This window comes from Rhinatrema bivittatum, chromosome 4 (genome assembly GCF_901001135.1).
Source record: "Rhinatrema bivittatum chromosome 4, aRhiBiv1.1, whole genome shotgun sequence".
Taxonomy (NCBI): Eukaryota; Metazoa; Chordata; class Amphibia; order Gymnophiona; family Rhinatrematidae; genus Rhinatrema; species Rhinatrema bivittatum.
The window spans coordinates 53,082,947-53,106,583 of record NC_042618.1 but is presented as its reverse complement, the minus strand read 5'-3'; the positions used below and the strand labels follow the sequence as shown (position 1 = coordinate 53,106,583).

At 42.6% G+C, this 23,637-nt stretch overlaps 1 protein-coding gene across 3 annotated transcripts in view; it reads left to right on the top strand.

Annotated features, from left to right (window-relative positions):
- The window catches only part of SYNE2 (spectrin repeat containing nuclear envelope protein 2), a 799,865-nt gene that overhangs the window by 37,119 nt on the left and 739,109 nt on the right, over positions 1-23,637 (top strand). For all 3 annotated transcript variants that reach the window (XM_029598126.1, XM_029598125.1, XM_029598127.1), the window contains exon 2: positions 16,502-16,626. In XM_029598126.1, the coding sequence (XP_029453986.1) occupies positions 16,542-16,626 (85 nt within the window). In that variant the 5' untranslated portion in view covers positions 16,502-16,541. The remainder of the gene's footprint in view (positions 1-16,501; positions 16,627-23,637) is intronic.

The window sequence follows — 23,637 nt, the reverse complement described above, 5'->3', positions numbered from 1 at the left end:
AAGATTAAAACCTTTACTTGATATAAAAGATTTCAGGACAATACTACAGACCTTGATTTTCGCGAATATTGACTACTGCAATTCCCTATTTCTAGGGCTCCCTCTCTCTACAACACGATCGTTACAGGTATTGCAGAATGCCGCTGCCAGGGTGACAAATAAAAAGAAATGTGACCATATAACACCAATTCTGATAAACCTCCATTGGTTACCTATCACTTATTGCATACAATTCAAAGTTGCATGTATTATACATAATATTATATATGGAGACAAAACCAAATGGCTAAACACAGCTATTCGTCTGCATGTACTGCAGAGAAACCTCAGATCTGCAAACAAGGCCCTCTTAGATATCCCCTCTATAAAATCAGTTCACCTAAGCCAGGTACATGATAGAGCTTTATTAATTGCCGGCCCAAAGCTCTGGAATACACTACCTGTCCAGATAAGACTTCAAACAGACAGCAAGAAATTCAAGGCAGAACTTAAGACATGGCTTTTTAATTGTGCATACATGGATGCAAATAGCAAATAACTGTCATTATCTTCTTTTTACTAATAACTGTATTACAATTTGAAGGATCGGTTTACTTGTTTTAGATATTTATAAGTATTTTACTCATTGTTTTATGATCTTATTTGTATTTATAATTTATTTATGTATTTTAATGATTTAATTTTTTTTTCTTTTCATTTGCTTCCTTGTTATATTATTGTAAACCGCTGTGAAGGTCTAGGACTGATGCAATGGTTTAGAAATCAATAAACTAGAGAGTTTGTATCAAAAAACTGTGTGCTGCATATGCATATCAGTCCTAGATTTTTTACTAATGCAGTAAGCAAAGATAATTTTTGTGGAAAAAAAATAACATTTAATAATATTTTATAAGCAGTTATTGAAATTTAATAATGTTTTGGCTTTCTCTTGCATCATTTTCTTCTCCTGCATCATTTTAAACAATAAAATAAAATTTAGGATTTTTTTTTTGCATAGCTGTTAAATGTAGGGTGCATTGTGTCCTACACGTGAGTATCAATCAGATGACGGAAAAATGGTTGAGAACTATTATTCTGGCATATAATTAATGAAATATTTTGGAATCTCCTGTATTCCCATGTGGTGGTATATTTAGATGACATCCTCATTTTCTCCCGATTATTGGCTCAACATTGGGTACATATCAAGCAAGTATTTCAAAGACTTTGGGAACATCTATACACTAAACTGGAAAAATGTACTTTCGAGCAAGAGGAGCTCCCAATTCTTAGGTATGTTATCTCCCACTATAGTTTTCAGATAGCCTTTACCTTCTCAGGGGCCATCTTGGACTGGCCCCAACCTGTGAGGCTCAAGGCATTGCAGAACTTTTTGTGTTTTGCCAATTATTATAGCCAGTTTATACCCAAATATTCATCTTTTGCTGTTCTACCCACTGCTATGACCAAGAAAGGTGTGGACAGTGAGGCATTGGTCAGAAGAGGCCATTAAGGTCTTTCAATGCCTCAAACAAGAGTTCTCACAAGAGCCGTGCTTGTAGCACCGTAACTCAGCTAAATCCTTCGTTGTGGAGGCAGATGCCTCTACACTTTGTATAGGGCTGTCCTCACTCAACATAATGAGCAAGGCACCCTCTTGTCGTGCTCATACTTCTCCAAGAAGTTCACCTCTGCTAAGAAAAACTATTCAATCGGGGACCTGGAGTTCCTAGCAGTTAAACTTGTGCTAGAAGATTGACATCATCTCTTAGAGGGTGCCAGACACCCAATCACCATTTATACATACCATAAGAACTTGGAATATCTACAACAGACTCAACTCCTTAATCCTTGACAGGCCAGTTGGTGATTGTTCTTTGCCTGCTTTGACTTCGAGCTGTGTTACCAAACTGCAGCGAAGAATCAATCGGCTGATGGCCTCTCACGCTCCTTTGAGACTGAATATAGCCTGGAGCTTCCTCGCTACATTATAGACCCTGCAAGGATAATAGCTGCCTTGACAGTTCTTGTACCGGCCAGGAAGACCGTGGTTCGCAAATGACTCTGTGAAAGGGTTCCCAAGGGGGTCCATGACTCCTGGTTAGCAGGACATCCTAGAGTCGCCAGAACCTGGCGTTAATCCTCTGATTCTATTGGTGGCCTCAGGTGAAGAGTGACATGAAACACTATGTAGAATTCTGTCCCACCTGTGCCAAATATGAGCTCCCTTGCTCATCCTTGGGGGCTATTACAGCCATTGCTGGTCTCCGAGGAGCCCTGGACCCATCACTGGCCACTGACTTTTTTTTTTTTTCATGGACTTCCCTCTCTCAATAGCCATACCACAGTATGGGTTGTGGCAGCTCGCTTCTCTAAAATATCTTACTTCACGCCAATACCTGGCTTACTGTCTGCTCCAGAATTGGCTCATCTCTTTGTACAACACAGCTTTTGCTTCCATGGACTCCTTTCCCACATCCTCTTTGACTGTGAAGTTCAATTCCCAGCAAGATTTTGGAGGAGTCTCTTCAAAAAATGTATAATCACACTGAATTTTACATCCGCATATTACCCTCAAGGTAAAGGACAGACAGTGTCAACCGGATCCTCAAAATCTTTTTAAGAACATATGTCAATGAGCAACAGGATGACTGGGCTGCTCTCTTCCTTTGGACAGAGTTTTGCCATAATAATCATGCTGAGAGTTCCACCGGATCATCACCGTTTCAGATTGTCTAAGACAAGCACCCCACCATACTTCTTCCAGTCCTGCTCTCCGTATTATTCCTGATGACCCATGCCATGAGCTGCGATTTCCAAAACCAACAAACTGCTCACTATGGCATCTAGCCAATTCAAAAAACAGGCCAATAAAAGGTGGCATCCTGCACCACAGTTTAAACCTGGAGACCTAGTATGGCTGAGTTCTTTAAACTTGTATCTCAGGATAACTTCTACCAAGCTCACACCCAGGTTTATTTGGCCATTCCCCATCTTACAACAGATTAGTGTGGTAATGTATCAGTTGAAACTTCTGCCCGCTCTGAAGATTCACAACATCTTCCACGTCTTACTCTAAAAACCTATGGTTCTCTCCTGGCCTTCCTCCTAGTCCCAGTGAAGCCATATCCGAGATCAACACTGAGTTCGAGGTACAGGAAAACCTGGACTGCTGAAGAGGGCAGAACCAATTGGAGTATCTTATTGTTTGGAAAGGCTTCGGACCAGAAGAGAATTCCTGTGAGCTAACCTGTAAGTACCCCAGATGGTGAGAGGATACCATCATCGCTTCCCCCAGAAGTCCAAGCCTGGGAGGGGGAGGGGGGGTCTACTGTAACGATTGCTGCTAGTGGCGCTATCCTGCAATCAACAGCACTCGTCCTCGGAAGCCCAGCAGCCTGGCAGTTTTCCAATGTTGTAGGAGTGCCGCCGACATCCACCCGGCTCTTCAGTGGCATGGATGCCGCTATCCTGCTCCTCCCAATGCCGACCCCTGGGTGTGTACGTGCGCCCAACTAAGAAGGCTTCACAGTGGGAAATCTCCACCTGGTGCTCCATGAAGTCAATGCAGTTAGGTATTTAAACCCCAGCTACGCTCCTAGCCAGTGACTCAGTAACGGGTTCCCTGCCTAGCAGAGTGTGTTGTGTGTTCCTGCATTCATCTTGCCTCATCCTTGTCTCGTCCTTGCTTTATCCTGCCTGCCCTGCCTCTTCCAGTTCCTCCTGCCTTGCTCCAACACCAGCCTTACACTGACTTCTGATTCCTACCCTAGCCTGGATCTGGATACTCTTCTGCCCTTGATCACTGCCTGGACTACGTTTGCTCATTGCCTGCCTTGACGTTCAGCCTGTCCCTGGTACTACTCTGATTGCTTCCACCCTGACCTCAGCTTGGCCTTGGACACTCTGTTTCTTGTCCTGTGGAACCATTGCCGAAGCCCTGCTGGTTCCCAGAACCCAAGAGCTTAACCTGCGGGAGAGGGGGTTGGTATAGGTGAAGCTCCAGTTCAGTCCCGTTCCTGGGCATATCCGCCAGCTGTCAGTGTAGGCCTAGGGGGCTTGCTCTCAAAGCTGTGCCAACCACACCACAGTACAAGGGCCCACTTCTTTTACACTATGTCAAGATGATGCCTCCCACAATCTGCTGATGTTTTAACGATTCAAAACAATTTTGTGTTATCTACAAATTTGGTGACCTCACTCATTATCCCTTTCTACAGATCATATATGAATATGCTGAATATAACAGGTCCCAGTACGTATCCCTGGGGCACTCCACTACAACCTTTCTCCATTTGGAAAACTGACCATTTAGTCCTACTCTGTTTCCTTCTTTTACCCTGTTACCAATCCACAATAGGACACTGCCTCTAATTCCATGATCTCCCAATTTCCTGAGGGTACTTTCATGAAGGACTTTGTCAGATGCCTTCTAAAAATCCTAAATTTACTGTATTAACCTGATCTCCTTTTACCACGTATTTATTTAGACCTTCAAAAAACCTAGTAAATTGGTAAGGGCACACTTCCCTTTGCAAGAACTATGTTGACTATTCCCTATTAAACCATATCTATCTATGTGTTCTGAAATTTTTGTTTTTAAGACTAGTTTCTTCCATTTGCCTGGCACAGACATCGGGCTCACTGGTCTATAGGTTCTTGGATCACCCTTGGAGCCCTTTTTAAAAATTGATGTCACATTGGCCACCTTCCAGTGTTCAGGTACCGTGGCTATTTTAAATAAGTTTCAAATAACCAGAAACAGGTTTGCAATTTCATGTTTGCATTCCTTCAGAACCCTTGTATGATTACCTGCTGGGCCTGGTGATTTGTTATTCTTTGTCTGTAACATGATTTATTATATCCTCCAATTTCACAGTGACTTCATTTAGTCCCTCGGAGTCTTTGCTTTCAAAAAATATTTCCTGTGTATATATTTTTATTTATTTTTATTTAAAGATTTTTTATATACCGGGGCACGTTAAAAACATCACCCCGGTTCACATTGTAACGTAACATAGCAACAAGCTTTACAATAGTTAAATGTCAAGCAAACAGTAAGTAAACTATATGACTCCAGTATCCTCCTCAGTAAAGACCGAGGCAAAGAATTCATTTAGTTTTTCAGATGTTACCTTGTTTACTCTGAGTACTCCTTTTACCCCTCTGTCACCTAGCGGCACGACTGATAAAGATTTCTTATTTATATGCTATAGTTAATTTGGCGGTAATCATATTTTTGTAGGGCTATTAATATTGGTACTGTGTAAACTGAATTTTAAATTTCAGTTGCACCATTGTACATAAGCATCTGAAATGTACAGCAATATCTTGATATATTAAGTTCAAAAATATAATTGCAAAATTTGGATCCATTGGAAGAATACAAAATATGAAAACTTGCTTTATTTCTGAAATACGTTATGCAGGTTCAGTAATAGAATATAGCTGTTTCTAGTTTAATGTGTCAATCTGGTAGATTTTACTGGTGGTATAGGAGGATGTGAGGATTTTTTTACTTCTAAACAGGAATAAGATGCATGATTTGGAAGTGTTACAATAGTAAATCTGTCCAGTACTATAAATAGATTAATTGAGGCCTGTTTGAGAAGGATATGTGCCGTTGCAATTTTGTTAAATAAAAGTGCTGACAGCCATTAGTGGTTTCTGGTTCTATTGATGGATACACTTTTGCTGGCTAGTCTAGTTGGTCTCAATCCAGTCTTCAAGGACAATTCATTCAGTCTGGTTTTCAAGATATCCACAGTGAATATGCAGGGTGTATTTGTATATCTATATCTACATCTTTCTCTACATCTAAGTATCTATCTATATTAGGGATGTGAATCGTTTTTCAACGATTAAAATTATCGTCCGATAATGTTTATATCGTCTTAAATCGTTATAGAACACGATACAATAGAAATTCTAACGATTTATCGTTAAAAATCGTTAAATCGTGTTAGTGCGCACTAACTCGAGTTAGTGCGCACTAACTCCCCGTTAGTGCGCACTAACTCGATTTAGTGCGCACTAACTGAAAATGATACAAATAAACACTTTCCAGGTCACTGAAGGTCAGTTAGGAATGAATATGTGTTCCTATTGGCTGGCTGCCCTCTTATCTATTGATATTACCAAGGTTACCACTGAGGTGATGGTTGGGGGGATGGGAAATGGAACTGGAAACTAACGAACACCAACAGAAAATGAAACAAAGTGTTCACACTTCCCAGGTCAGTAAAGGTCACTTAGGAATGAATATGTATGTATGTATTCCTATTGGCTGGCTGTGCTCTTATCTATTGATGTTACCAATATGGTTGGGGGGATGTGAAATGGAAACAGTTGGAAGCTTGACAAAAAAAGTAATGTAATGATCAGCACTCACGTGACTAGAACTTGTTTGTTTATTATTTTTGTTAGCAGGCACCTGAAATGCTAGTGCATGTTGAATTTGCCAATCACTGTGCATTTTAGAAAGGTGGTCCTGGCTGGAACTGTACACAGTTCAAATATATGTAATTGATTGTTGGTAAGTGTATTTTTTAAGTAGCCACACTGGCACCAGTATGTTTACTTTTCCTCCTACTTAACTCACTAGCTCAGCTTTGTAAGAAGGGCTTCTCTGCTTGTGTGTTGTTTTTGTTTGGTGTGAGGAGAGCAGAAACATCAGATCTTTATTCAATCTACTACAGTCATCTCTTACAGTGCCCTATCCCTATTAATACCAGGAGTGTTGTGATCTTCCTGCACACAGTGCCCTAACCCTGAAACCAGTCTGAGACAGCTCCCTCCCTGCATTACTAGTGAGAGGCTGGCTTCACAGACAGGGGGGAGCTGCCTGACCCTCACTCCTGACTTCCCCCATGTCCCAGCTAGTGAATGGTGTGTGGGTGAGGGGGGGGGGGGGAGGATGGTGAAGTCTGAGACAGCTCCCTCCCTGCATTACTAGTGAGAGGCTGGCTTCACAGACGGGGGGGAGCTGCCTGACCCTCACTCCTGACTTCCCCCATGTCCCAGCTAGTGAATGGTGTGTGGGGGAGGGGGGGGGGAGGATGGTGAAGTCTGAGACAGCTCCCTCCCTGCATTACTAGTGAGAGGCTGGCTTCACAGACAGGGGGGAGCTGCCTGTCCCTCACTCCTGACTTCCCCCATGTCCCAGCTAGTGAATGGTGTGTGGGTGAGGGGGGGGGGTGGATGGTGAAGTCTGAGACAGCTCCCTCCCTGCATTACTAGTGAGAGGCTGGCTTCACAGACAGGGGGGAGCTGCCTGACCCTCACTCCTGACTTCCCCCATGTCCCAGCTAGTGAATGGTGTGTGGGTGAGGGGGGGGGGGAGGATGGTGAAGTCTGAGACAGCTCCCTCCCTGCATTACTAGTGAGAGGCTGGCTTCGCAGACAGGGGGTGCTGCCTGACCCTCACTCCTGACTTCCCCCATGTCCCAGCTAGTGAATGGGGTGGGGGTGGGGGGGGGGGGGGGAGGATGGTGAAGTCTGAGACAGCTCCCTCCCTGCATTACTAGTGAGAGGCTGGCTTCGCAGACAGGGGGTGCTGCCTGACCCTCACTCCTGACTTCCCCCATGTCCCAGCTAGTGAATGGTGTGTGGGGTGAGGGGGGGGGGGGGGGAGGATGGTGAAGTCTGAGACAGCTCCCTCCCTGCATTACTAGTGAGAGGCTGGCTTCACAGACAGGGGGGAGCTGCCTGACCCTCACTCCTGACTTCCCCCATGTCCCAGCTAGTGAATGGTGTGTGGGTGAGGGGGGGGGGGGAGGATGGTGAAGTCTGAGACAGCTCCCTCCCTGCATTACTAGTGAGAGGCTGGCTTCGCAGACAGGGGGGAGCTGCCTGACCCTCACTCCTGACTTCCCCCATGTCCCAGCTAGTGAATGGTGTGTGGGTGAGGGGGGGGGGGAGGATGGTGAAGTCTGAGACAGCTCCCTCCCTGCATTACTAGTGAGAGGCTGGCTTCACAGACAGGGGGGAGCTGCCTGACCCTCACTCCTGACTTCCCCCATGTCCCAGCTAGTGAATGGTGTGTGGGTGAGGGGGGGGGGGGAGGATGGTGAAGTCTGAGACAGCTCCCTCCCTGCATTACTAGTGAGAGGCTGGCTTCACAGACAGGGGGGAGCTGCCTGTCCCTCACTCCTGACTTCCCCCATGTCCCAGCTAGTGAATGGTGTGTGGGTGAGGGGGGGGGGGGGTGGATGGTGAAGTCTGAGACAGCTCCCTCCCTGCATTACTAGTGAGAGGCTGGCTTCACAGACAGGGGGGAGCTGCCTGACCCTCACTCCTCCGGGGTATTGTGATCTTCCTGCACACAGTGCCCTATCCCTGATACCAGGGGTGTTGTGATCTTCCTGCATGCAGTGCCCTATCCCTATTAATACCAGGAGTGTTGTGATCTTCCTGCATGCAGTGCCCTATCCCTATTAATACCAGGAGTGTTGTGATCTTCCTGCATGCAGTGCCCTATCCCTGATATCGGGATGTGTGCAAGAAGATCACAACACCCCCGGTATCAGGAATAGGGCACTGTGTGCAGGAAGATCACAACACCCCCAGTATCAGGAATAGGGCACTGTGTGCAGGAAGATCACAACACCCCTGGTATTAGGGATAGGGCACTGTGTGCAGGAAGATCACAACACTCCTGGTATTAATAGGGATAGGGCACTGTGTGCAGGAAGATCACAATACCCCTGGTATCAGGGTTAGGGCACAAGTTCTAGTCACATTGACTGATCACATTACTTGTTTTGTCAAGCTACCAACTGTTTCCATTTCCCATCCCCCATATACTGTCAGTAGGAAACTTGGTAACATGAATAAATAAGAGGGCAGCCAATAGGAATACATATTCATTCCTAAACTGACCTTAACTGACCTGAAAAGTGTCAAATTGTATCATTTTCAGTTAGTGCGCACTAACTCCCAGTTAGTGCGCACTAACTCCCGTTAGTGCGCACTAACTCGAGTTAGTGCGCACTAATTGGAAAAAAACGATTTTTTAACGATTTTTTAACTAAAAAATCGTGCCTAAGACGATTTTCTTGCCCTGCCACACGATTTCTATCGTTAAGACGATATGGAAAACGATTCACATCCCTAATCTATATAAAATATGTATACAGCATATTACAACTAATGCATATTCGTTATATCGTCTTAAATCGTTATAGAACACCGATACAATAGAAATTCTAACGATTTATCGTTAAAAATCGTTAAATCGTGTTAGTGCGACTAACTCGAGTTAGTGCGCACTAACTCCCCGTTAGTGCGCACTAACTCGATTTAGTGCGCACTAACTGAAAATGATACAAATAAACACTTTCCAGGTCACTGAAGGTCAGTTAGGAATGAATAGTGTTCCTATTGGCTGGCTGCCCTCTTATCTATTGATATTACCAAGGTTACCACTGAGGTGATGGTTGGGGGGATGGGAAATGGAACTGGAAACTAACGAACACCAACAGAAAATGAAACAAAGTGTTCACACTTCCCAGGTCAGTAAAGGTCACTTAGGAATGAATATGTATGTATGTATTCCTATTGGCTGGCTGTGCTCTTATCTATTGATGTTACCAATATGGTTGGGGGGATGTGAAATGGAAACAGTTGGAAGCTTGACAAAAAAAGTAATGTAATGATCAGCACTCACGTGACTAGAACTTGTTTGTTTATTATTTTTGTTAGCAGGCACCTGAAATGCTAGTGCATGTTGAATTTGCCAATCACTGTGCATTTTAGAAAGGTGGTCCTGGCTGGAACTGTACACAGTTCAAATATATGTAATTGATTGTTGGTAAGTGTATTTTTTAAGTAGCCACACTGGCACCAGTATGTTTACTTTTCCTCCTACTTAACTCACTAGCTCAGCTTTGTAAGAAGGGCTTCTCTGCTTGTGTGTTGTTTTTGTTTGGTGTGAGGAGAGCAGAAACATCAGATCTTTATTCAATCTACTACAGTCATCTCTTACAGTGCCCTATCCCTATTAATACCAGGAGTGTTGTGATCTTCCTGCACACAGTGCCCTAACCCTGAATCCAGTCTGAGACAGCTCCCTCCCTGCATTACTAGTGAGAGGCTGGCTTCACAGACAGGGGGGAGCTGCCTGACCCTCACTCCTGACTTCCCCCATGTCCCAGCTAGTGAATGGTGTGTGGGTGAGGGGGGGGGGGGGAGGATGGTGAAGTCTGAGACAGCTCCCTCCCTGCATTACTAGTGAGAGGCTGGCTTCACAGACAGGGGGGAGCTGCCTGACCCTCCCTCCTGACTTCCCCCATGTCCCAGCTAGTGAATGGGGTGTGGGTGAGGGGGGGGGGAGGATGGTGAAGTCTGAGACAGCTCCCTCCCTGCATTACTAGTGAGAGGCTGGCTTCACAGACAGGGGGGAGCTGCCTGTCCCTCACTCCTGACTTCCCCCATGTCCCAGCTAGTGAATGGTGTGTGGGTGAGGGGGGGGGGGTGGATGGTGAAGTCTGAGACAGCTCCCTCCCTGCATTACTAGTGAGAGGCTGGCTTCACAGACAGGGGGGAGCTGCCTGACCCTCACTCCTGACTTCCCCCATGTCCCAGCTAGTGAATGGTGTGTGGGTGAGGGGGGGGGGGAGGATGGTGAAGTCTGAGACAGCTCCCTCCCTGCATTACTAGTGAGAGGCTGGCTTCGCAGACAGGGGGTGCTGCCTGACCCTCACTCCTGACTTCCCCCATGTCCCAGCTAGTGAATGGTGTGTGGGTGAGGGGGGGGGGGGGGGGATGGTGAAGTCTGAGACAGCTCCCTCCCTGCATTACTAGTGAGAGGCTGGCTTCGCAGACAGGGGGTGCTGCCTGACCCTCACTCCTGACTTCCCCCATGTCCCAGCTAGTGAATGGTGTGTGGGTGAGGGGGGGGGGGGGGGAGGATGGTGAAGTCTGAGACAGCTCCCTCCCTGCATTACTAGTGAGAGGCTGGCTTCACAGACAGGGGGGAGCTGCCTGCCCCTCACTCCTGACTTCCCCCATGTCCCAGCTAGTGAATGGTGTGTGGGTGAGGGGGGGGGGGGAGGATGGTGAAGTCTGAGACAGCTCCCTCCCTGCATTACTAGTGAGAGGCTGGCTTCGCAGACAGGGGGGAGCTGCCTGACCCTCACTCCTGACTTCCCCCATGTCCCAGCTAGTGAATGGGGTGTGGGTGAGGGGGGGGGGGAGGATGGTGAAGTCTGAGACAGCTCCCTCCCTGCATTACTAGTGAGAGGCTGGCTTCACAGACAGGGGGGAGCTGCCTGACCCTCACTCCTGACTTCCCCCATGTCCCAGCTAGTGAATGGTGTGTGGGTGAGGGGGGGGGGGGGAGGATGGTGAAGTCTGAGACAGCTCCCTCCCTGCATTACTAGTGAGAGGCTGGCTTCACAGACAGGGGGGAGCTGCCTGTCCCTCACTCCTGACTTCCCCCACGTCCCAGCTAGTGAATGGTGTGTGGGTGAGGGGGGGGGGGGGTGGATGGTGAAGTCTGAGACAGCTCCCTCCCTGCATTACTAGTGAGAGGCTGGCTTCACAGACAGGGGGGAGCTGCCTGACCCTCACTCCTCCGGGGTATTGTGATCTTCCTGCACACAGTGCCCTATCCCTGATACCAGGGGTGTTGTGATCTTCCTGCATGCAGTGCCCTATCCCTATTAATACCAGGAGTGTTGTGATCTTCCTGCATGCAGTGCCCTATCCCTATTAATACCAGGAGTGTTGTGATCTTCCTGCATGCAGTGCCCTATCCCTGATATCGGGATGTGTGCAAGAAGATCACAACACCCCCGGTATCAGGAATAGGGCACTGTGTGCAGGAAGATCACAACACCCCCAGTATCAGGAATAGGGCACTGTGTGCAGGAAGATCACAACACCCCTGGTATTAGGGATAGGGCACTGTGTGCAGGAAGATCACAACACTCCTGGTATTAATAGGGATAGGGCACTGTGTGCAGGAAGATCACAATACCCCTGGTATCAGGGTTAGGGCACAAGTTCTAGTCACATTGACTGATCACATTACTTGTTTTGTCAAGCTACCAACTGTTTCCATTTCCCATCCCCCATATACTGTCAGTAGGAAACTTGGTAACATGAATAAATAAGAGGGCAGCCAATAGGAATACATATTCATTCCTAAACTGACCTTAACTGACCTGAAAAGTGTCAAATTGTATCATTTTCAGTTAGTGCGCACTAACTCCCAGTTAGTGCGCACTAACTCCCGTTAGTGCGCACTAACTCGAGTTAGTGCGCACTAATTGGAAAAAACGATTTTTAACGATTTTTTAACTAAAAAATCGTGCCTAAGACGATTTTCTTGCCCTGCCACACGATTTCTATCGTTAAGACGATATGGAAAACGATTCACATCCCTAATCTATATAAAATATGTATTACAGCATATTACAACTAATGCATATTCGTTGTGGATATCTTGAAATTCCAACTGTTTGAAGAGTTTTATTACAGTTCCATTTTCCCCACTGACCCTTCTTGTGACCTTGGGCAAGTCTCTTCATTTTCCATTGTCTCAGAAAGCCATTTAGATTGTAAACTATTTGGGACAGGAGCTTATTGTACCCAAATAGTAATAATGCTGTAAGCTGCCTTGAGCATTATTTATTTAGAAAGGCAGGTTTTAAATTTAAATCCAAATTTATAACCATAGAAAACAAGAAACCATTTTGATTGTAATACCAGTGCTATCTTTTAAAGTATTGGTAAAGAGTTTCTCATTAATTGTGTAGTCATCAAACTTAAAAACATATGATCACAGCTAGTCTATCCTTATAGAATATCAACAAATTAAATTCCTGGATACTGTTTTTTTTTGTGTTAGTCAATGCGATTTATTTATTTTACTCACCACTTTATTTATGTTGAGCTATATATAACTTAGCAGTAAAGAAGATAAAGTTCATAGTGGTCACAGTGATGGGAAACAATAAAAGGTGTGTTGAAGTTTCAGGTGTAAATTCCATGGTTCCTTTTTAAAGGCGTTGGTGATGTTTGTACAGTGCTGTTTTTTTTTTTCTTTACATCAACTTTAATTATTAGTTAAATTACGCATTAGCCTCCTAATTTTATTATTGTAGTGCAATTTATTTAATTTTTTGAATGTCTCAGAAATAGAGCATGCCTGGTGTAACTTATTGAGGGTGTGAGCTACATCATTCCTGTTGCAGAAGCTAGAAAGCGTTGCCTCCGTTAAGATATAATTGTGGTGAATCCTGTTAAGACTAAGACTTTCTCTCTGTAAAGTAGATCATCAGTGCAGGGAAGCGAATGTAATTTCCTGAGGAATCCATACTTTTTTTTTTTTACCATATAAATTATAGTCCACATTTATTTCTGCAGCAAGAGGTGATGGTATCCATAGAATGGAAATTATTTTCCCTCTAAAATTCCTTGTGGACTGTAAAGTGTTAGAGCCCAAGGAATGTTATTTTTAAGCTTATGGTAGAAGTAGTAATGAAAGCATGACATGTTCGTTCTATGTGTACGGTAAAATCGTTTTGAAAATGGAGCTCCCTAATTAGTTGTGGGAGACACTGGGTTTGGACATTGGATTCTGATTTTCTCAGTTGTTTTAGGACGTGATTTTATGATTCCTCTCTTCTATAAACTCCATATGATTTTGGTCAAGTTACTATGTCTCCATGTGCTTCCGGAACCCCAGAGGAAATGAGGTATTGTCTTAATCTGACTTCTTTCGTCAACAAAATTTGACTTTTAGATAACTTCGGGTGTGATTCTTATAATTTCCATCCTTAAAGGTGTCTAATCCAGATTAACTAATAATTCTCAGATGAATGCTTTTACTACAAAATAATCCATCATATACCACCCAGAGAACATTATTTCCTTAATCTATTTTGGCTCTCATTCAATGACTTTTTCCCATTTTATGCCTATGGAAAATAATCTATTGAAGTTTTTCATATCCCTGCAGGAAATCTCATCTGATTATATGGTGGAAATTCTCATTTTACTAATTTTTGGCCTATTAATAGATTCCAGAATATTTCCATTGTATAAATCAGTGTTTCCCAACCTTCTCCTGGAGACACCCCTAACCAGTTAGGTTTTCAAAATATCCATAATAAACATGCATGAGAGAGATTTACATGCATTGAAGTCTCAGGGAATGCAGATTTGCTTCATGCATATTCATTATGGTAATCCTGAAAACCCGACTAGCTAAGTGTGCCTCCAGGAGAGGGTTGGGAAACCCTGGTATGAATTTTATTTTGATACTCTGCAGTTGCATGCACCTTTTATAAAAAGAACTTTTGAAGCAACATACATTAACATAAATCTTGGTATGAAACGATGAAACATTCATATACTGTGAAGTGGAGAAAGTGGCATGACCTCATGGTTAGACTAATGGATTGGGAACTAGGAAACTGCATTAAAATCCTACTTCTACCACTGAACTTGGCCAGATCGTTATCTCCTATTAACTCAGGTACCTATGTAGAATTTAAGTCTGTGAGGTAAGGATTTGGTGCATCAGTGTATGATTTTGTTATAAATCACCCTAGTTTAGGGTGTTCTATAAAGGTAAGAAATAATAGTTTGACATTATCTGAAAACCTTCTTTCTAGGGCCAGCCTGATGGCTTTGTGCTAGTGTTGTTCACTGCCGTGGTGCACTACCTGGGTTGAATTTCCAGGTCAGATCTTCTGCTCCCCAGACCAACCAGGGCTGTGGATGCTGGGCTGATCTTCTAGATTCATCTTCATAAAATGTATTAGGGTATCTTAACTGGTAAATAGGAATCATTATCTGGGCAGGTTTTTGTTTTTGTGTGTGAACAATATAATCTATTCAATATAGGCCAGTCCTGTGTGTTATAAATAGTACAGTAACAGCATGGAAAATCTGTAACCAATTGTTTATTTTCTTCTATGTAAGATTGTTAAAATCAGCATAAATAAAAAATTTAAAAAAAAATAGTACAGTAAGTGTAGTCCAATATTAAAATAACACATTCTAATCTCTCAAAGATTATTTGGATTTTGTTGCCTGACCTGGTTTGCCACTCTCCTTTCAAGGATAAGTGTAACAGCAAATGTAAAGAATACAACCTGTAGAAAAATAAGTATACATGTCTTTTATTAAATGACACAAACCTCTCTTAATGTCAGAACACAAGATGTGCCATGCTGGGTCAGATCACAGGTCCATCGAGCCCAGCAACCTGTCTCCAACAATGGCCATTTTGTGTCACAATTACCTGGCTGAGTCTAAAGAGTAGATTTGTTGCTTGCTCCCAGGGAAAGCAGTGGCTTTTCCAAGTCTACCTAGCTGCTAATAGACTTTTCCTCCAGGAACTTGTCCAGGCCCCTATAGAAGAGAACAGCTTTAGAAAAGATGACCTGGAGGATATGATAAACGTTTATAAAATCATAAGTGGTGTGGAACAAGTTGAGAGGGAATAATTATTGATCCTTTCAAATAGTATTAGGAGGGGACATTCCATTAAAGTAACTGGAGGTAGATTTAAAACAAATTTAAGGGACTGCTTTTTTTGTAATTAATTCTTTATTGAGTTTACGCCATATTTATGTATTTATTTATTTATTTAGAGAATTTTATATACCGACAGCCGTTTGCACATCGTATCGGTTTACATATAACTTATAACTAGTTGGGAATGCCCTTACATAGAACAGGAACAAAATGTACAGTAACTTACAATAACAAGATAAACTGTGTAACTGAGAAACGAGAAACATAAACAAAAAACATAGAAAAAAAATACCAATAACAGCTGGTACCAATATTTAAAGAAGGAAAACATTTTACCTAAATATAGTCCATATTGGAGCTGCCCAATTATGCTAACAAGAACTAGGATTACCCAGTGGATTTATCCATCAAAAATGTTTCCAGGTGTACTGAGCCGCAAATACAAACTTATTCCTCTAAGTAATAATACACTTACATGGAAACTTTAAATAAAACAGGGCACCAAGTGAAAGAACAAGAGGTTTTAACTGAAGAAATTTCTTCCTTCTGATCCGTGTTGCACTAGGGGATAACATGATGATCCATGGGACCACTTACGGGAGCTGAACGGGAAGTTTGAGGAAAATAGGGAGGTTTCCCCTTCCTTTTCATTCCCGATCTTTAAAAAAAAAAAAAAAAAAGGCATAAGGGGCACATCCCTTTGCATCTCCTTTAGTAGGCCCCAGACGCTCCGATGACATCAGCGTCGGGCGGGAAAGAGTTTTTATTTTTATTTTTTTTTAAGTAAGTGCAGAATTAAGCTGTGGAAATTGTTACTGGAGGATATGGTCAAGGCCAGCGGTATAACAGGGTTTAAAAGTTTGGTCAAGTTTCTAGAGGACAGATACATGGACAAAAAGGTGAAGTCATTTCTTTTAAGCTGATAAATTATCGGAGCAAACAAGAAACCCTATTTTCCTTTCAAATATTTCTTGTGGAAAAATTGAATGGAATCAAAGTCCAGAAAAAAATAATTTTTTTTTTCTTTCAGTTCATCCTTGGATCTGGCACATGTCTGTAGAGCGGGAAATATGGCATCCGATGAGAGACTCTCTCCATCAGCAGAGGAGGAGCTACCCTCAGTTGACATTGATGACAGACATTTAATGTTACAGGGTAAGTGTCACTACTGTTTTGGAAGTGATAGCGCTCGCCCTATCTGTATTATCTGTGAATTGGTTTGATGGAAATCTCGCACACTCTGAATATTAACTAGTGTATGCAGTGTATCTTTTATTATGTTCCTACTAACTTACTGAAGACCCTTTTAAATATGATTTTGGAATGCATTAGCTTTTCAGCTCTTCTGACATAATTCCAGTTTCTCTCTTCTGGGATTTATCTGGGACAATACTTGCAGAAGGAGTACAGTAAACAATCTACTTATACGACCCACCAACTATCCGATTGTCCCAGTTATCCATTTTGGTGGATGATAGGTCAAATAGGTCAGCTAACCTTACCAGCGTCAGCTGCCTTTGTTTGGACCTCGGTGACCTCCATCTTCAGCCTTTCTCTTGCTCACATGCTTGCATGCATGCCAGGCTTGCAGCAATCCGGACTCTCAGATCTGCTGCTTCCTCGATCCTGCAGAATCTTATTGCATGCCTAAGTAGGTTGGGACATTTTTGGACATAATTTCACTGGAGAGGGAGAGGCAGTTCCTGGTTCCAGATTCTTATGGCATGTTTTCTTTAAAAAAAAAAAAAAAAAAGTATTTTGTTGTTCACTCTACCTCGTGTGTTTTTTTTTTTTTTCTTTCTTCTTTTTGACTCCAATTGCTGTTGTCTATTTGTAATATCCAGATATCCGACTTTTCCTATTCCTGGCATATGCTTGGTCCCAAGGAGGTCGGATAATAGATCAGTTACTGTGCATGTTAATATATAGGGCACTGATTTATAAGAGTTTTGTTGTGGCACAGAATTGAAGAAACATTTTGAAAATAAGGTACATTCAGTTCAGATAACGAGGCCAAGGAAGGCATCCAGACTGAATGGTGTGGTTATAGCTACTTAATTCTGAAATTTTGGCATGGCAGGATAATGAGGTTAGTTTGCACCTGAAATCCCTATATGTACTTTCTCTTCACTGTTCTAACCTCGCCACTGTTCCTTCTCATGTGAAAAAGTAATTTACCCGTACTGGAGGGGATGGGGGTGGACTGGCATTTTTTTTTTCAAACATTACCCTTATTATATACAGTATTTGTCATCTATTAACATGCATAATATATTCAATTGTAAAGACAAACACCAATTGGAGGTTACCCTAAAAATGCTCCAGGTTGGTAACCTGTTCTCCAGGGACTGGCTTTTCCATTGTATGGAGCTGCTCTGCTCAAGTTAGCTCAGCAGACAGGATCTGCTACCACCTATTGTGTGAGTAAATGCACTTATTCATAGGGGACAAGTCTGTAGTATTTGGTCAGATGTAATTTTGGGTTGCTGGTAGCTGGATGGTTAGGGCTTTGTATGTTACCTTATCTCTTCAGGCAGTCCCCAGTTCAAGCCCCACTAGTAGCTAATCCCAGTACCACATGAGTCGGGGCTATAGATGAAAAGTTAAATGTTTTCACCTTAGTATTGCTAACTTCTTAAAATTATTGCAGAGCTCTCTGGCTAGCAATGAGAAAGTCAGGGTACAGGAGGGAACTACGTGGGGGTCTTGTTTGCTTGTCAATCTAAGATGGTACAGTACCAAGGAAAGAGATGGGGGGAAAAAAAGAATGTCCTGTACAAGGCAAGACGTTTTTGCAGGCGGTCAGACTCTGGCTGGCATCTAGGAAGCGTCCTTAGCAGGGTGGACAGAATACTTGGGCAGATCTGATTGATCAGTTAGTCTTTACCTGCTGTCATCTGGTATGTTAATATTTTTCAGAACACTTGGCTAGGAGTTTTGCCATTTATGAATCATTTACTTGGTGTTAGAGTTCTGGATAGAGCAGAAAATATTTTTACAAAAGACTATGGATTTTGCTGTGACCTGCCAAGTTTCAGTTTTCAGCCCTGCATTAATTTGTATGCTGTCTTCTAAAATGTCTTTAGTCAGGGTTTTATTTTAATATCTTTTAAGATGTCTCCTGTTTGTGTGACTTATGGATGAATCAAGTCTCTGGGTTCACTTTTGAATTACCTGTATAATATCAGATTTTTAAAATTATTTTATGCATGCTAAAAAGCATTTCAAAATATTTCCCTCCTCCTCAAATTCCGTCCCTCCCAGTTATGCCAACATTTTACTAAATATATTTTTTTGATGAAATTGCAATCAGAAATCCCCTTCTTTAAAAAAAAAAATAAAAAAAAAATAGAAAAAACAAAAGATAAATCGTATTTACAATTGTTAGGAAGCAAGAGAGGAGATTGTTACCATCACAACAATCAGTATTTTGGATGCTGAGAGATAAGTCAGTGAATTAGTGATTAAGGTGAAAGTGCATGTAGAGCCTTAAAACGTAGTTATATATGTCTTTACTTATGGCACTGTCTCCAAGTTGTGGAGTGCTTGCTGACTCAGGCATGATGTGAATGCCCTTTTGGGTTATCTCTGTTTAACTTTTTGAAAGAGGTGTGGCCTAGTGATCAGTATATTGAGCTGACATTCAGGGGAAGTCCAGGGTATTGAATTCAAAACTCTTCCCTGCTACTAATGCTTAGCCTCTGGAAGCACAGTTAAAATTAAGACATTTTTTAAAATCTGGTTTTCCTGGTCAACGAATTAATTAATTAATTTATTTACTTTTATATACTGACATTCATTGGGGTATATCACTCCGGTTTACATGTTAATGCAGAGAATAGAAAGACTAAGGTGTCTTAATATTATTACACTGTTACAGAGGCAAATCAATAATTAATGTGATTACATTGTAACAGGGGTAACTCAAACAACTTAACGACTCAGCATCTAATCTGATTACATTGGGAGGTAGGCATCTCAAGGATTATTACATTGTATAGATGAGTACATCGGGAACTTAGTGGCATTTATTGTGTTACGCATCTCAAGAATTATTGCATTGTGTGAATAGGTACGTAGGAAGCATGGAGGGAATTATTGTGATGCGCGGGCGTGCAATAGGGCGTAATAGCGTTATGAAGTTTTCATTTTAACATGAGGTGGGGAGGGGGGGGGTTAGGCTTGTGGGCTGGTAGGCTTTTTGGAATAACTAGGTCTTTAGATTTTTTTGAACTCATAGTTCAATTTGTTCAACTATGAGTCCTCAGAAGTATCATTTTTACACCTGGGAACTCTCTGGATTTGGCCTAGAGGCTCTGGAATTCTGGAAGAATTGCCAGATCTCTGGGCCAGCATTCATTTATTCTGTGTGCCCGTTCCTGCAGAAGCAGGCGCTCTGAAAGACAACGTTGCAGGAGCTATGCAGGAAGGAAGGAGGATGAGCGTTGGATCTGTGCTTAAAAGGAGAGGAGGGGCAGCATCTGTCCCTGGTGCGAAACCACACAGCCTGGCAGCATGTGACCAAAGAAGTGGCCCTTTAGCAGGGCTGTTGTGGACTTCATTCCACGGCAGCCTGATAAGAGGAGGACCAGAGGCAAGGGGGAGGCCAAGACCCTGATTGTGTGTAAGAGAGAGAGTATGTGTGAGTGTGAGAGCGAGCGAGAGAGAGGAAGATAGCTATGAGAATAAAGCTTGAGTGTGAAAGAGAGCCAGCATGTGAGAGTGAGAGCTTTTGTGTGTGTGTGTGTGTGTGTGTGTAAGAGAGTGAGAGCCTGTGTGTTTGTGAGAGTGACAGTTAGAGCCTATGTTCTGTGAGTGTGTATGTGAGATGGAGACAGAATGTGACAGGGGCATAGGGTGACTGCTGAAGTTGGTGGTGCATCTGAAACTTTGCTGCTGCCATGTGACCATCTCTCTGAGCTGCCTCCCTAGCCTGACGTCATCAATAAAGGCCAGACTCAAAATGTCTCCTTTGACATGCTAACACGTGCGACATTGAGCCGGCCTCTGAAGATGATGTCTGGCTGTGGGAGATAGTTCATACTGTTGGCAGCCCAGAATAGGAGCAGAGTTTTACTTTATCGGTAACTGATGCCGGCAGTTAGGAACATCTTGTGGCAATCTGCTGCCTATGGCAAGGGATAGGATGGGATGAGATGCCTCCCCCCCCCCCCCCCCCTGCTGCTGCCCCTGCTAAGGTACCCAAAAGGGATGCACTGTCCAAGAGACAGCCCACACCAACTCACCATACAAAAGAAAAATCAAATTCCGGTGTCACCTCAGTAATAGCCTCACAAACACCTTTCACTGCCAGAAGCTTTTTGATGTAACACCTGGGAACTTTTGATTTTCAGTTATCCTGAGATTGTCGTGGATTTAGTGGAGACGAGGTGGAGGGGAGCAGGGAACACACACACATTTTCTCCTCTCTCACAAAACCCTTCTACTCTCTCTTCTACTTCCTCATTCTCCCTTCCCTCCCAACCATTCACCTCATACCTGCCCTCCCAGCCACTCAACCCATCCCTTCCACTCACTGCCACGCGGGGTCTCTTCTCACTGGGGAGGGATGGGAACTCCTCCAGCGTATCATCACAGAGTGCTGCTGTGCAGGGCCAGTGCTACTTTTTTGCTGCTCTGTGCCTCTCCTCATGCTGTTTTATTTTAATGTTTAATTTATATTCTTTTTCTAATATGGGCCAGTGCAATGGTATTAGGCATCCTAAGTAAATCTTACAACTTTGTGCCCAGGCCACCCCCCACCACAGCCCTCTCCACACACAATTTAAAAATATGCATTTATAATAACATGATTTTACATGAAAAAGAAAACTCAAAATACAGTCTTTTGAAGTAATACTATCACAACAACATGCATATTATATTTACATGCACTGCTGTGGTGTCAACCAGAAAATCCTGCATAAAAACCAAAAAGACACTTGGAACATATGGCATTAAGACTATTGTAACACACATTGGGTGTGGGCTTGGTCTTCAGAATGCCATGAGCAAACTAAAATACAATTAAAATATAATAAACCTGCTATGGACTTTCGACAACAGAGGATAGAAGCTGCGTTCGCAAGAACACCGAGGACACAGCCTGGAGGCGAGGTTGCTGGAGTTGGGAAAGAGCAGTTGCCGAGCCCCTTGACCTTCGAAACATCTCTGAGCCCCGGGTGCACCAACGATACTGGATCCCCCGATGGGAAGAGAAGATAATATTTTCTTTGAAAAACTTTCAACGGACTCTCACCCGTTAACCCCTGGCATCCAGAGGAGAGCGGGGGGATTACCTGACTCTTCAGAGAACCCGGAAGTGCTGGGTTCCAGGAGCCCGGGGAAAAAGGCACAACAACGCCAGGACCATCGGGGAGAAGGCCTTATGGAGGAAGGAAAAGAGGATGAAAATATCTGTCGTGTGTTCCACCCCTATTGTCGCACCATCTTTGGAGGAGATAAGAAGTATTTTGATTTCCATGCAATATTCAATAAACACATTGACCAGGACAGTTCAAGAGGCAATAAAAAAAGAGACAAATTATAGAGGAGAAGACGGAAAATATGGATAAACATTTGATTGTTATAGAAGGGAAAATAAGATATTGAGAAGGTTCAAGCAAATTTAATAAAATCTGAAAAAATGCATGATAACAAACTGGAGATAATTGAAAATCAAATGAAGAGGGCAAATCTTAGAATATTAAATTTACCGAAAACAAAAATGCTATCAGCAAATGATTTATTCAAAAGTTACCTTTTAAATATTCCAAAATATCCAGAAAAGGCCATGCCTGCCATATCAAAAATGTATTGCTTGCCTCAACAACCATCCTTAGAAGAGATTTCCCAACAACAGGGTAATCAGGCGGACACAGATTTGAACTTGACTGATTTTCTGGAGAAATCTTATGATATGGATATAAACACAAGATCAACCCTGCTTGTCCGGTTTGCATTCATCACCGAAAGAGTCGCTGTTTTGAGTTCTTATTTCTGATTGCAAAAGTTAAACTTCTGCGGCCATCCAATAGAAATATTTCCGGACATTGCAAGAATCACACAGTTAAGAAGGAAAAGGTTTATAGCAATGAGGGGGGGGAGGTAATTGCTAAAGGGGCAAAATTCATATTGCGACTTCCTGGCAAGAGTATGTTGTTCTATAAAGATTCAAAATATGTATTTAATGACCCCGAACATTTGCGTTCCTATTTAGATTGACATTCTCAGTCCTAGTTACCTCCATTATGGAAGTTGGTTAAGATAATGTTAGGCGAAATCCGACAACACGGCTTAGTTTATATGTGATTGTCATTATTACCTTTGAAGTAACTACCCTATTTACTTCTTGGTCTCCCAAGTTTACCTTAGTAAATATTCAGTATGGATAGAGATCAGAATTTGATACATGTGTATGTATTAATATGTAAATCTTTCTTTTGGTTATTTTTCTTTTCTGGACTAGTACATATTGTAATGTATTTTCCTTTAATTATGTTTAAAAATTCAATTAAAAAAATATAATAAACCTTCCATTCCAAAACAGCACTAACTGCCAGCACTCAAACTGTAAAAACCCTAACTATAAAAAGGCAGCTTATCTGGAGGAACCACTCTGAAACATAGTAACATAGTGAATGCTGGTAGATAAAAATTGAAATGGTCCATCTAGTCTGCCCAGCAAGTTTTTTTTTTGTTTTTTTTTAAATTTTATGTGTAGTAACAACTGCTGCCCCTTGCAGGCTACTCGCAAACAGAAATGTAAATTTTAACTGTAATAGTAAAGTTACCCCATTTGTTCATTTCCATTCTCTAGCCAGCAAGGATCCTTTGTGTTTGGTCACATGCCCTTCTAAATTTCTTTAGTGTTCTTGTATTCACCACCTCTTCTGGGAGAGCATTCCATGTAGTGCTATAAGAGGCCACTGTTTCTCAGAGTTAAAAGTAGCCTGCTTTTAAGACAGATTTCAAACACCGCAGATACGTCCACATAGAAATGAGTAATTACCACCTCTCATAAAACTGAAAAGAACTGCAGCACAATGCTAGTAATTTCTTTTCCTCAGAGTGAACTCCTTTGTTTTGTTATTGTCAGTTATATTGGTCTACTATCTAATCTGATTTTGTGTTTAATTTTTAGCATTTTATTTTATTTTTATGCTT